This window comes from Drosophila innubila, assembly GCF_004354385.1.
Source record: "Drosophila innubila isolate TH190305 chromosome 3R unlocalized genomic scaffold, UK_Dinn_1.0 2_E_3R, whole genome shotgun sequence".
Taxonomy (NCBI): Eukaryota; Metazoa; Arthropoda; class Insecta; order Diptera; family Drosophilidae; genus Drosophila; species Drosophila innubila.
Genome location: NW_022995380.1, coordinates 19,948,525 through 19,962,996, shown reverse-complemented (window position 1 = coordinate 19,962,996; position 14,472 = coordinate 19,948,525). Strand labels below are relative to the sequence as shown.

Below are 14,472 nucleotides of genomic sequence, written 5' to 3'. Positions count from 1 at the left end.
TGTCTTGTTTGTCTCTTGTGTCTTGTTGCATGCAACTCTTACTTCTTCACTTACGAGCAAGCTCAAGTTTTTCGTTTGATTTTCTCAGTTGCCGCCTCACTTTAATTGAATACGTATTTTATTCGCACTATCGACACACTCTGTGGCGTATACTTAATTTTCAACTAGGTTTTTTTTTTTTTTGCTGCCTTCTGTTAAATCCCTTAATAAGATACACACCATACGTACTTACTTACATACCATTATGTCTGATAAGCAACTGAAGCTTTTATGTTGATTATTTTGCAAAGACTCATTGTAAACAGTGAGGGCCAAAAGGACTCTGTCCTGGGTTAAGCTACATGCACACTTATCTTTGCATGCACACACTCACACACACACACACTCTTATGACTTGCCCCCCTCTCTCTCTCTCTCTCCCTTTGTCTTTGTGTGTGTGTGTTATCAAAAGCAGCGCTATGTCTGCAAATAAACTTGCTGCTATCTGAAGTTTTGTGTCTGGCACATAGACGGGAATTTAATTAACTTGAATGAAGACTATGCGAAAGTAGGCGTGGTCGCAGGCGTAAAGCATATGAAGTACATTTGTAGCTTATGTATCTTGCAGATACAACAGAAAAGTGCCCTAAAACTAATTTAAGCCAAAGTGCAGCAAAATATATATCAAAATTCAATTTATTAATAAAATTGAAGAGTATACAAAATTAAAGTAAATTTGTTTAAATTTATCAGATATTTCTTTTTATGGCTGAACTGATTATTTAAAAAAGTTTTGTATTTACTTAAGAATTTACTACTATGAAAATATTAAAATTTTCAAATGAGCAACAGATATAATTGAATAAAGACACTCAAAAGTAGAATAAATTTAACTAAAATTTAAATTTTAATTTAATTGAATATTTTTATTAGTTTAATTTAACAAAATAAAAATTTAATTTAATTAAAAATTTTTATAGGTTAAATTTATTCTATTTTTGAGTGTCTTTAGCAAAAAAATCATTTATGTTTTAAAACATTTATAAGATACTTCAAATTTCAATAATTCTAAAAGTAGCTAAGTATAGAAATTTACATATTTGTATATCCTTTACTATAGCTTCTATCTTTAACTGCCTTTTGTTTTGTGTTTATATTAATGTATAATTTGCTTACATTTTGCTCAAAACTCTTTCAGAAATTAGTCAGCACAAAGTCTAGTCAGCTCAATTTCACGCATGACTAATTAACAACTAAAATATGTTAACTAATTTTTGTCTAACGCTCAAATGAATTACCCAAAAGCAAAAGATACTTTTGCCAGCAAAAGACAAGGGAAAGTGAAAGAGGGCATAAATAATAAGCAACTATTTGCGCTACATTATCCAAGTTTATATAACAACAAGATGGAGTGAGAGCACTTTTTTTTTTGGGGCGGTAGGGCGTGGCATAGTACTGAGTACAGTGGGCTGTTCAAGCAAATAATTTCAACTCTAGTTGATGGCACAAATTTCACAGCTACCACAGCAAAAATACTTACAATTCTTAAATAAATTTTGTGCGACCCGCTTACACACACACACACACAATAAGAGTCATATGTGTGTGTGTGTGTGTGTGTGTCGCAAATGGCCTTCATAGCAAGGAGCAGCCACTACATAGAAACATTCTTGAAATGTTTGGCATAATTTTGCTATAAAATAAATTTTGCAAAATTGTTTTTCCCTAAGCTGGAGGCAGCTTAGTAAAGCGAAGACAGTGCCTGGCAACAACAACAATAACAACAACAACAGCAGCGTGAAGAAGAAGCAGCAGCAGCCAAAGGACATCAAATAAAACAAGCAAATCAAAAATTATGACAGCACAGCAAGGGACAAGAACAGCAATAGTAGAGGGAATAAAGGAGGAGGGTGGAGGGAGGAACTAGGTATAGATGGGGCAACATCAGGCAGGCAAAAGCACAAAGACACATGCCGTTAGAGATACTGAGAGTTGGCCAGGCCAAAAGGCGAAATGCCAAACGTTGGGCGTGGCAAGCATGTGGCATGTCCTTTGCCAAAGCAGTTAAGTCAATAAATTTGCTGATTTAATGTGCCAAAAGTTTCGTTTGTTGTTGTTGTTGTTGTTTCTGTTGGCATTGTCTCCTGGCCAATAGTACGCACTTCACTTAGCCGCTCGAAGAGTTACCGCTTCAGGCTGTTTGACTTTTGCATTTGTTATTGTTATTGTCGGTCCTGTTTTCGATTGTTGTTGCCAGCCCCCCAAGGCACAGACAATAACAAATGTTAGATTAACACAATTGGTAAACAATAAAAGTGACAACTTATAGCCAGGCTTATTGAGCTTTAAGCGATTTTACCAAATTTACCAAAGTTACAACAAAATAAAGGCAAGGTATTATTGAAAAAATTATTCATTTATCTAATAAATTATTTTTTGAGATATTCTTAGCTCAGTGAGTAATAAACTTAATCAAATGTCTAAAAATATTATATATTTTTTTAGTTTGACGTTTAAGTTTAAGTTGCGTAGGGCACTGTTTCTACTTACTCTATTTTCCGTGAAAATGCAATGCAACGAAAAGCTATAAAAAAAAAAAAAGTTTATTCATAGGTTTGCCTATTATTGAGCTGAAAATACATTAGAATTCCATAAATATTCTATGCAAATGGCTGCAAGAGTTTTTATAGAAACTTTTGAAAAAAAAACAAAAAACAATTGAAAAATGAATAAAAATATTCTACTGACCATTGATTCATTTGCAGCGAACAATTTACGACTCAAATAGTGCGGAAAACGCTGTAAAAAGTTTATTGAACAATTGGCCAGCTCTACCTATTGCAAATGCAAGCAGAAGAGGTATACGTACTGTATAGGTACTGTACAAAAATATAAAGTTATTCAGAAAATAGTTCGACATATTACAAATGTATAATTTTACTAAACAAACAATTCTTTTATTGCTTTTTATTTATGTTACTATGAGTATAGACGCTAAAAGTTTTAAGAATTTAATAAAACTGATTATTAATTGGATACATTATTTTTTTAAATTCTCTAAATTTATCTACTTTAGTACAGGGTATCTACAAGTCATGCTGTCTTTTCCGGCATTACCTTATTTGCTTATTTACGTTGAGCACCGCATGATTTAATTATGCAGTGCTGAAACAATAAACGTCGGCAATTCTCGTATTTGTTTTAGTTTAAGCTTTTTTATTATTTTATTTTTTTTTACATTTTTTTTGCCTCTAAGCTGGCCTTTTGTCTTTCATCATCAATGGACATCTGTCGCTTTTAATATTTATGTGGACTTTTATGTGCAACAAAGCAAAAACAATTGAAATATCTTTTATGCATGTGCATGGAAAAAACTGTAGACAAAACCTTTTATGAAAATAGTATGGCAAAAAAAAATAGCTTGAACTGTGGGTTATAATTATTTCGACGAGTGAGTTGACACGCCTGTTGGCCCTGACAGTTGCCAGACGGCAGCTGACATTAAAAGAGAGAGTCCCGTTTAGCGGGTGCCACCCGTACTAATGACAAGGGGGGCGTTTTATAGTCGCTAACCTTTTTTGTTCAGACAATTTGATGCATTTGGGTCTGGGCCAAAGAGCCAGGGGGCGTGTGAGTCTAAAGACTATGCCTAATTAACACACACACACACACACACATCACACACCCAGAAAAGTGGAAGAAAATTAATTAAATTAGAACAGGCAACAAGAAGCAAGCAATGCCAATGGACTTCCTTTCCCAACTCAATCTCCCATTGACTCTGTTTATTTGAGCCATGTTGTACGTGTTTCCATTAGGCTTCAATTCAAGCTTCATTATTGATAGTGTGGCTGAGGAGTTTCCCAGTCAAGAGGAGGGTCAGGGGGCCTTAGATAAGCTCTATGGGCAACAAATACAATTTTCAAGTTGAATGCAATTTTAATTAATAACAAATCAAACAAACTTTGGCGCCCTGCAACAAAATCAACTAAACTCTGAGCTGCAAAAAGCATAAGCTCTAAGTGGCTCAAGGGTTTTGTATCTGGCAGATAGAGATACATAGTCATATGCTAACTAAGCATTGAAACTGTATAGATTCCATCACCCCTGTCAATCCCCTTTGGTGAGTTCACCTTTATGATTTCATTTACAAATGAATTTGTGTATATCTTCTGACAAAGTCTGGCAGAGTTGCGGGTATTCTGTTTACTTTTATACAAACACAGATACACAAACACAGATATGTTTTGGATATCTTCACTTGTGTGTGTGTGTGCATGTGTGTATTAAACTCAATCATAATAACAGCAAATGTTCTACAACAAACGAGTCTTTGGCCAAATTGAATGAGCTTTTAAGTGCATTGAGATTGAAACATTGACGTTGTCCCAACAACAAAGATATAGTCAAAGATATTGCAATTACGAAATTAATTCTATTGAATTATGTTTATACAAATTTAAAGCAACAAAGGAGATATACTTATGCAAACTGTAAACATTTACATATGCCAAAGATATGTATCTTTAATGTGCACTTGTGTTAACATTTGAATCAATCATTTTTCAATGAAGTTTGATTTGAGAATATTATCTAAATAGATAATTTCGAAAACAGCATTTATATGGGAAGTTGAGAGATAAATAATCTGAATTTGTGTTTAGTTTAAAATGTAAAGATACTTTCATTACTTGTATATCAAACCTCAAGATGTGCAAAAGATACTCTTTATTTAATATGTTTTCCATGAAATTAGAAGTATAATATATTGATTTATACACAATTCTGTGATTATATTCAATTTGAAAGTCAACTAATAATAACTTAAACATTTGTGAACTGATGAAAAGAGAGTTTAGAAAGCAACAACGACAACAACGAGAACAATTATCATACGATACAACAACGAGGCAATCAATTGAAATCCGTCGGGCATATGTGCTGTGGCATGGAAACCCGACGCCTCCATTTGCAACTTGCCACATGGCACAATGTGAATGCCACCAGTGTTGTATGTGTAGGGTTTGATTTTGGTCAGGTGTTTAGCCGGCGGTCACTTTATGAACGCAATCAGGCGAGCTTTTGTTGCCCAGACCACAGGTATTGGCATTTGCATTGTTGTGCACAATGTTGTGGTTGTTGTTCTTGTTGTTGTTGTCGATATTGATGTTGCCTTTGATTGGGTGTGTGTAATTAAAATTGTGTGCCTGCGGATCTAATAATAAATGTATGTGCATACAGACTGATTTTTAAATTCGTTTCAATTACATTAGACTACAAATATTTATATTTATATTTATTTTTCGTATGATAATATATTTTGTGATAAATGAATTGTCTGGCGCATGTTTGCCTGCATTGAAAATAGTCAATAATTCTGTGTATTGCTAATGTTTATGTTGAATTAGCAACAATAATATTGTGTTAAGTCTGTGGCTAAACAAATTTGTATCTATTGTAAGTGCATGACGAATTGTGATAAATATTTGTGTTAGTTTAATTGCCTGTTTTTAGTACAACAAACAATTGTATGTTGACCCGCAGATCCCTGCAAGAAAGCTAAACCTTGTTTTCCGTTCTCAATACCTTTACCCCCCTGCAAAAATGATTGAAAAACAAAAACCAAAAAAACAACAACCTGAAAAACCGCATGATAAATGCACAGGCAATGCACTCATCGCACTCCTGCAGCGAGGAGGACGAAGTGATGGCAGTTTTGGAGTCCTTGCAACCGGATGCGACCACAACGAATGATGAGGCCGAAGACACCGATGATGTGTACGACGATGAGGCCGCTGAGGCAGAGGATATGTTTGATGCAGATGTCCCTTTGATGTCACCAACTGGCAGCAATAACAGTGCCAACTGCAACAGCAACAACAACTGTAACAGTAGCAGCAACAATTCTAATCGAAATGCAGTTGCCAATGCAGTTGCATTGGCCAATATTAATCTAGATAATTGCAATGCGAATGTCTACGGTGGTCAGCAGTGTGCCAGTGACACCAGTCTGCAACAGCAACATATATTGCCAATTACCACAAGCAACCAAACGTTAAATTGTCCCACATTGAATGCAAATAGCTATAGCAGTAGCCAAACCAACTCCAACTCCAATACCAAACCCAATACCAATACCAATAGCACGAATGCGAATCCACATGAACCAACAACAACAACAACCTCCCTAGTTGCCCCCAACACACAGCAGCAATTCACAGCAGCAACTACAACTGCAACAACAACGAACTCACAACGAACCAATTCCAATCCGCACTCGAGTTTACAACAAAATCAAAACATTTCCTCCAGTTTAGAGATAATTCTATCGCCAATTATACAAAGTAGTCGCCGGTAAGTTTATTTATTACTATTTTCATTTCACATTTTATCCCCCTTGTGTTTTCCTTTATTGTATTTTCTATAGTCCTTTGTCGTTTTTTATCCCTTCATTATTGCTGCAACTTTTTGCCAGCATCGGTTGCTTAAATGTTCTTATTTTACTCTACCAACTTGTGTGTAGCTAACGAGCAGATACTTTTACACTGTTCTACTTTAGACTTAAACTTAAGTAGGCCCTTTAACTTCGCATGTAACCACAGCAACCGCAACAACTGTAGCAGCAATTGCAACTGCAACTGAGAGTTGCAAGTAGTTTGTAATCCCCAGTGTTGCAGCTTTTTAAAAGAATGTGAATTGAATCCTCCCTCCCAGTTCAGAGTTTGTGTTTCAATTGATATTCTTACTATCTAAAAGTTGTCATATTTACTCTCAATAACAGGAATCGCAAATTAGAAAGTGCTATTATTAAACAAAATTATATTAATTAAAAATATACGTGGAAAAATCTCAGATATTATATTTTTAAATGCATCACAACAAAAACTATATTTTCAATTTTTACAGTTTTTTTTTAAATAATATTTTTAAAAATTATTACTATTTCATAATTTGTTTATTTAAATATCCAAATATGAGGATTTTTTTTAAATAATTAAGAAAATATTTTAGTTTAATAATTTTTATCACAAATATACTGTTATAAAAATAAAAGAAGGATGAAATATTATTTAAATTTAAATTTTGACTAATTTTCTACATTATTATTTACATTTTTAAAAATTAGAATTGTTATCTTCGCTTTAAACAATTGACCACGATTTCAATCGAAATCACATAACATTTAAACTGTATCTTTATTGTCAGATTAAATTTCTTAAGCAAATGTAGTTAATATTATTTTATTTTATTATTATTTAAATTTATTCTTAAATATTATTATTATTTCAATTGCTATTTTTTAGCTTGCTGATTTTAATTACGTTTATTATGAAATTTAAATAGTATGAAATATTAATTTTATATAAATCGTATGCATTATAATTTATATTTTAAAAATTATAATTAAGCAATTAACTCTATGCCTCAATCGAAATGCCATTACATTGTATCTTATATCTTCAATTTCAATTTGAATTTCTTAATCAAATTGCGCAACATACACAGGTTCTCTTTAAGTGGGAGAGAGAACAAAACAAAACAGTATAAAAACATTATAAATTATGTATTAATGTGCCTGTTTAGGCCAGGCCAAATGCCTGCGTGGCTCAGGGCACATTGGGAGTGGCAACAGATCCCCAATTCCCATTCTCTCTCAGTTGGGGCTGCTTTTAAGGCATTGGCAGCAAAGTCAAGACACTTTGCCAGCTGCCAATTTTCAATTGCCTCTAAGCAAACTGGGGAACAATGACGACGACGATGGGAAATGGGAAATGGGAAAATGGAAAAGACGCTTCCGCAACGCATTTCCACATTCACATTCTAATTCGCATTCGCTTTCATTTCAATTTCACTTGGCGCTTGCTTTCATTTTGGATTTACATTTGATTTGACTTGACTGCCATTCCGTCGTTTGTTTCAGTTCAGTTTGTTTATTTTCGACGTCGCCTTCCACTTCGTTTTTACGCTCGGCAAGGCAAAAGACACACAAATATTTATGCGAATGCCACGAAGAAATTCGACAGCCCATTTACAAATGAATAGGTTAATGTCAGCAGGGGCGCGGTATATTTATTTAGGGGTTGTAGGCGGGTCTCTTGTCTTGTTTATGTGCCAAAGTTCAGGACAAGCACAAATTGACTTTAAACATGTCAATTTAAATTTCCTGTTCTTTTTTTTTTTTTTTTGGGGTGTCCAACAAATAGCCAAAGTCCTCAATACTCTGACTCTGTTTGCGCCTCATTAGCGTGTCCCCCAAAAAGGTTTTGTTACCCTGGCCATTTGTTTTGTCACAAATATTACTCATACGCCGCATTGCACGCAGCCATTGAAGCAACATAATGACAATTTCACAACAAATTAACTGCGCAGCCAGGCATCCAAACATACATTTTAGCCTATTTTATATGAAGATATGATATCACACACAGATACACTAACACACACACACACACACACAGACAGACGGAAAAAATTGCAATGAAAGCTAAGCAAATGACCTTCAAACTCGATAAGCGAAAACAAAACAAGCGAAAGTGCTAAAAATATACATAATTTTTACCAAACTCACACCACACACACACACATATATATAAATACATATATATATAGATGGGGAGACACAGCTGAAAATATGATGGCCCTGGCAAAAGCACAAAAGCAAAAACATTAAAATTTACGACAACGGCAGGCGAGCTGCCGAGTTACCAAGCCCCGAATACCGAATACCGAATGCCGGGCAAATGATACTTTCCCAGGCATGTCCTTCGCCTATGAGCTCCCGGGACCTCCAACCAAACATAAATACAAATTTCAACAGAAACAAAACACAAAATAAGCGATGAAAGCAAAAAGGCTCTACGTACAACAATTTCATATCTCACAGATACTTTGCGGAGTCCAATAAACAAAAAAACAGAGAAAAAGTAAAACAAACAAAAAATATCAGCAACAAAAGAATGCGTTTTATTTTTTTAAAAGGTGGAATCTTACATACTCTACAACAAATTTTATTAGTTGGGACTATAACTAATAATAAAAATAATAATAAAATAATATTAATAAAAATATTGCCATAATTTCTAATTTCCATAGGCATATTATTAATTTTGTCATTTTTGTAAAATATCAAAAAACATTTAGAAACTTATTAATTCTTGTACTTATATTTATAAATAATTTTTAAACTTATAGCATTTTATTGAGACTTTTTAAGATGTTAGTATTACTTTTTCTTAACCATCAAGTTAAAACAAGATGGAATTAAATATTTAAATTGTATTTACGCAATTTCTTAAAGTGTTTTTAGTCTAGACTTGTGTTTTATAAAAGCTAGATTCTTCCAATAAATTGTCTACTTATCATCTCAAAGTCTGCCCAAAATGCCATAGCCTACGAGATGTGTGCAAGAATGAAGAGTATTATAAAAACCTTGCCCCTTGTATTCAGCGTCAATTCGTGTTTCGTTGCGTCCATCGATTTGCGACTTGTAGTTGGGATTTGGGTTCTTGCCACACGCAAAAGGGGCATGAAAAGCAACCGAGCAAAACTTTACGCAATTTTTTTGGGGAGGGGTGGATAACTGGCAATGAAAATGTGGAAAGTGCCACACAGCGAGATATATTCGTAAATTTGACGCACTCGTTATTGTCAGCAAGAGATAAGCTTATGAATGTTTTTATAAAAAGTCGACAGCCCTGTTCATAGAATTATGTGTTGACAATTTTTGGTTGTTTTTCTTTTTGGGTTTCTTTCTCTTCTTTTTAGGTTTATGATTAAATTAAGTAATTATTTGTGCGGTCCTTGTTGTTTTGTGGCGCCATAAATTGAATTTTTAGCCTCGTCGCAAGCTATAATGAAAACAACAACTAAGTACATACTTGTACTTGAAAAAATACATGCTAATATTATTTATTTAAGTGCTTTAGCATATAATTTAATGACCTTGTAGCTATAAACTATATAATACTTTAAGCGTTTTTTATGTTCGCTTTATAAATACACAAATGCATTACGTATACGCACTGTAGTTGTTTGCAAAATAAAACTAACAAGCCCCACTACACATATTCATATTACACAACATTACACTACACTACGTGCACTTTAGTAGCTTGGATTACAATTTGAAAACTTTCTCTAATATGCATTTCTTTTTCTCTCGCTTCTTTTTATTCATACATGCTGCTGGCAACAACAATCATAACAGAGCGCAATTGTAAGCGAAATGAGCACAGAATTGTGAGAATTAGCTAAATTTAATTTGCAATAGCCAACGCCCGCCCACAACGACCACGCCCACGCCCACGTGCCCGGCCAGGAGCACGTTGCATTAACAGCAGCTGGCAGTGTTTGCCCCTCAGCACCGCCGCCAACAGCATTCTGCAAACTTTGGCTGCAGCAGCAACATCAACAGCAACTACAGCAACAGCAACAACAACAACAACTCTTCGAGCAGCAGCAAGCTTGGCTGTAAGCAACAACAACGTGTGTAAGTGCAAAGTTTAATGAAACTACATGCGGGCACAACTCTGAAAAGTATGCTATGGTGTACTATAGTAAAAAACAATAGCAACATGCAGCAGCTGCTGCAGTTGCACTAACCAACATTAACAACAATAAACAACATTTAAAAGTCGTTGGGCCAAAAGTTGTGCACAACTTTAGCTTGGCAACGTTGCGGGCTTTTGTCCTTTGCAAATTAAGTGTACATTCTGCCGACATGTAAATAGATAATGTCTATACTATATCATATATATAAGTACATATGTATTTGTATGTGTGTACAAAGCAAACAAATCAAATTGTGCTAAAAACTAATTAGCTAAGCAAAACACTTTAAAATATGCATGCAAAACAAAAAGTGGGAGAAAATGAAACTCGGAATGCGGAATGCGAAATACGGAATAGCTTAAGATGCGAAGCAAATAATCAAAAAGCCAAAAAAGCAAATGTAACTCACAGATAAAAAGCCAGGCAACAACAACAGCAAAACAGTAACAATAACAACAACATTGCTGCTCGGCATAAAAGCAAAAATAAATTGTGCGTTAATGATAAGCGGCGCATTTTGGCGGCATAAAATTTATGAAAATATGCGAAAGCGGCATAGACAAAATATACACAAAATATTTATGCTTACGAGTATATATTTGTATGTGAAGGAGGCTCACTCACACACACACACACACACACATGTATACAAAGAAAGATACAAAGAGAGAGAGAGAGAGAGAGAGAGAGAGGGAAAGAAAGAGAAAGTAAAAACACTCGCGCTTCCTGCACAAGGAAATCGTTAACGATAAATATAAAATTTTATTGTTATGCGTGTGTTGCTTCCACATATACAAAAATACATAGACATGTAAAGTTTTGTGTAGGTATTTGTGAGTGTGTGAGTGTGTGTGTGTGTGTGTATATGTGTGTGGTCTGCAAGTAAATTAAATATGCTTTTTTATTAACTACTAAGAACCAATTTGATACGCATTCAAACAATGCCGCACAAATAGCATGAAAATTATGTAAAATTCAATTTTACTTCAACGCAACATTAAAGAGAATGATGGGAAATGAGAGAACGAAAACGAGAATGGAGCAAAGCAAAGCCAAATAAATTTATTTAGTAATTTTAATAAAATTATATTACTTACATATACGAATACAAATACGAGTACGAATATGAAACTAGCTATATAATAAAAATAAACAACTTACTTACTTATGCCAACAACGTCCAGCAATTTCAATAATATTTATGTAAGCGCAACCGAATAGAACAAACAAACACACACACACCCACACACACACACACATTGGAACTATAACTTTTGACCATATTTTAAGCCTAATTTAGTTTAATGATTTGCAACTAATTTCAGCGCAAATATTTGTACATTTATACATGTGTCTATAAGTGCATGTGTGTGTGTGTGTGTGTATGTTGTTTATGTAAATAAAAATCTGTTTTAGCCATTTCCCTTATACATACACTCTAATAGAACAAAAAAAAATATAAATATTAATAATACTTAAACAAACAAAAATACACTGCCACTATGGAAAATAATTAAAATTCAACTTTTTGTGTGGTTAAATTAGAGCTACTTATTAATTAATAAATAAATAAATACAAAACAAAACGAAAAGCGAAAAGCGAATATATTAAATAAATGTAATAATATATTATACTCTCTGTAAGTTAAACGATTTTTTAAGCATAAGCTTAAACTAAATAATTACAAAATAAATAAATCAAACCAAGTATCAGAAAAAATTTGAAAATAATAAAATTTATATATATATGAACTTATATATATATAAATGTATCTGTATGTATCTGTGTCTAACAAGATTTTACAATGAGTGTGTCACTTTTATATATCTAATATATACGATATACAATAAACAAAATAACTGCAAATAAAAGCATTTTATACAACAACAACAAACGATTTACCCTTGTTATTATTATCACTCGTTCGTGGGGTTATGATGATGACCCCAAGGGGTCACTTCAAATGTAAAGAGAAACAAAGCCAAAGTCCGATAAGCAAGTGGACAGGACAAAAGGGGCAGCAGACAAAGGAAAAAGGAGACAAGTAAAAGTTACAATGTAAAGATCTACACCCAGAAATCATCCCTTGAGCTATAACTAACTAGATGATAACAATATAACTGCGGTAATAATCGACAACAAAGAAAATTGCAATGCAGCTTAAGTTGCAAAAATACAAGTACTCCAAGATTAGTTAAAGTGTACTAAGTGTGCCTTTATTATAATTTATAATAAAGACTTTTATTTGTATATTTTTAGTTGTGAAATAAAATTTATTTAATTTAATTTTTATTTTATAGATGAATAAAAACGTTAATTAATTAATTATCTCTCTGTCGACTAGTGTCAGTTGACGTTAAATAAATATATAAATAACAGCACATAACCTCATACGAAACATTATTGAAACGAGTATTTTACAGATCCTTCAGTTAATCGTATCTATATTCATACTCCGCCTCCCTTACCATTTTGTGAGCCAAAAAACTGGCAAAGGTGCTGGTCAATAGCTGCAAAGAAAAAAACCAATCAAATGATTTTAATTAAATGTTCATTGTAATAATAAATGTAAAGTTAATTACCGTAACACCAGATGCAGCTAGAGTGCCATACTTGATGGTTTTCGCGTGTGAGTCCCACAGATTGGGGATTTTGTTCAAACAACCTTCTGGATAGGCATTATCCTTCTGACACTCTCCAGTATCGCGACCACAACAGGAGGCGGGTACACCTCCGTTTCCATAACTGATAGGACCATCCTGACCACAGCAGTGGAACTAAAGAAAAAAACTAGATCTGATATCTATTCATACTCAAGTCATTCAATTCCTTACTTGTTTCTCCAACTTATGGAACATTTCACTGGAAGCATTGTGACCCTTGTGCGTTTTCCATGACTCTTTTATAAAGCCTTGAATATAATGAGTTATTTTGTCATGATCCGTCCACACAAGGATGACCAACCCCACTGTGGCAAGAAACAGGATAAGCATGATGACAGAAAACTAAAAAAAAACACAATCATTAAAGAAAAAGATTCTATTCGCCGATCCAAAGTCTATAACTTACGGTTCGCAGCTGACAGGGACTTCCACGTAGAGCACCGCAACAACCCAACAAGGCCATCAAGAAGATAAGACCAGCCAGAACCAGAGGCATAATGGCAACCAAATTTATGACCAAGTGCTCCTTCATGGTGGATAAGTCATGGATTTGCTTGACTATAGGAAAGCAATATACAAGTATATAAACAGAACAAGCCTACAATAGAAAGAACATTTGATGAATGTCATAAATATAAATAATAACTCCATTAATAATTATTACTTGTGATATTAAAATTATTTAACCTCATTTTTTTCTTTTGTTAAGTTAAAATAATATTTTCATTAAAAATAAATAGATACTTAAGATATTCTATAAAAAATTTTGAATTCTAAACGAAATAATATTAAATACCCTATATTTTTGTACAAAAAACATAGTATTAATAGAGATTATATTCTTTATCACAATTTTAATGCAATTTATTAATTTTATATTATTATGAAATTTCTTAGCACTACAAGTGTAAACATATTATTTCAGTGATATGAAGTGATAGTCACAAGTTCAAAGAAAACTCATAGAAATTCAATTGTCACAAATTAACAGCCGATTTGGTATTTGAAATCACTTAGAAAATATGTATTTACCATGCACAAAACATTGAATAAAATTAGTATAAACTTGACTAATTCAGAACCACACCCCATATTTAGGCTTTTTATAAGTACTGTTTGAGGGGAAGACTTATAAATGTGGTCTGCCGACTTGAAGTTATTATTCCCGACTGAACTCAGATGTGAGAAGTGAGAAGCTACATAAGCTTGGACCCACATAAGAATTAATATAATCGCTCTGTCGATTAGTCATCGAGTTGCGATTAAAACCAATGATTA

General features: G+C 33.5%; 2 protein-coding genes across 2 annotated transcripts in view; one reads left to right on the top strand and one right to left on the bottom strand.

Moving 5' to 3' along the window:
• Window positions 1–10,379, top strand: part of LOC117789890 (hornerin) — a 38,616-nt gene extending 28,237 nt beyond the window's left edge. The window contains exons 15-16 of the mRNA XM_034629066.1: window positions 5,645–6,333; window positions 10,187–10,379. Of these exons, the coding sequence (XP_034484957.1) occupies window positions 5,645–6,333; window positions 10,187–10,199 (702 nt within the window). The 3' untranslated portion in view covers window positions 10,200–10,379. The remainder of the gene's footprint in view (window positions 1–5,644; window positions 6,334–10,186) is intronic.
• Window positions 10,380–12,725: 2,346 nt separating this feature from the next.
• On the bottom strand, window positions 12,726–14,328 carry LOC117789892 (23 kDa integral membrane protein-like). The gene is made up of 5 exons (XM_034629068.1): window positions 14,227–14,328; window positions 13,601–13,792; window positions 13,366–13,536; window positions 13,114–13,308; window positions 12,726–13,041 (listed from the first exon to the last, which is right to left on the bottom strand). The coding sequence occupies exons 1-5, from the start codon at window positions 14,284–14,286 to the stop codon at window positions 12,964–12,966; spliced, it is 696 nt and encodes a 231-aa protein (XP_034484959.1). The 5' UTR covers window positions 14,287–14,328; the 3' UTR covers window positions 12,726–12,963.
• Window positions 14,329–14,472: the final 144 nt, after the last annotated feature.

Coding starts and splice junctions, on each gene's coding strand:
- LOC117789892 (XM_034629068.1), bottom strand. CDS start 14,286: ATGGGGTGTGGTTCTGAATTAGTCAAGTTTATACTAATTTTATTCAAT. Junction 13,537..13,600: donor GTCCCTGTCAGCTGCGAACC/GTAAGTTATAGA, acceptor GTTTTTTTTTAG/TTTTCTGTCATCATGCTTAT. Junction 13,042..13,113: donor TAGCTGCATCTGGTGTTACG/GTAATTAACTTT, acceptor TTTTCTTTGCAG/CTATTGACCAGCACCTTTGC.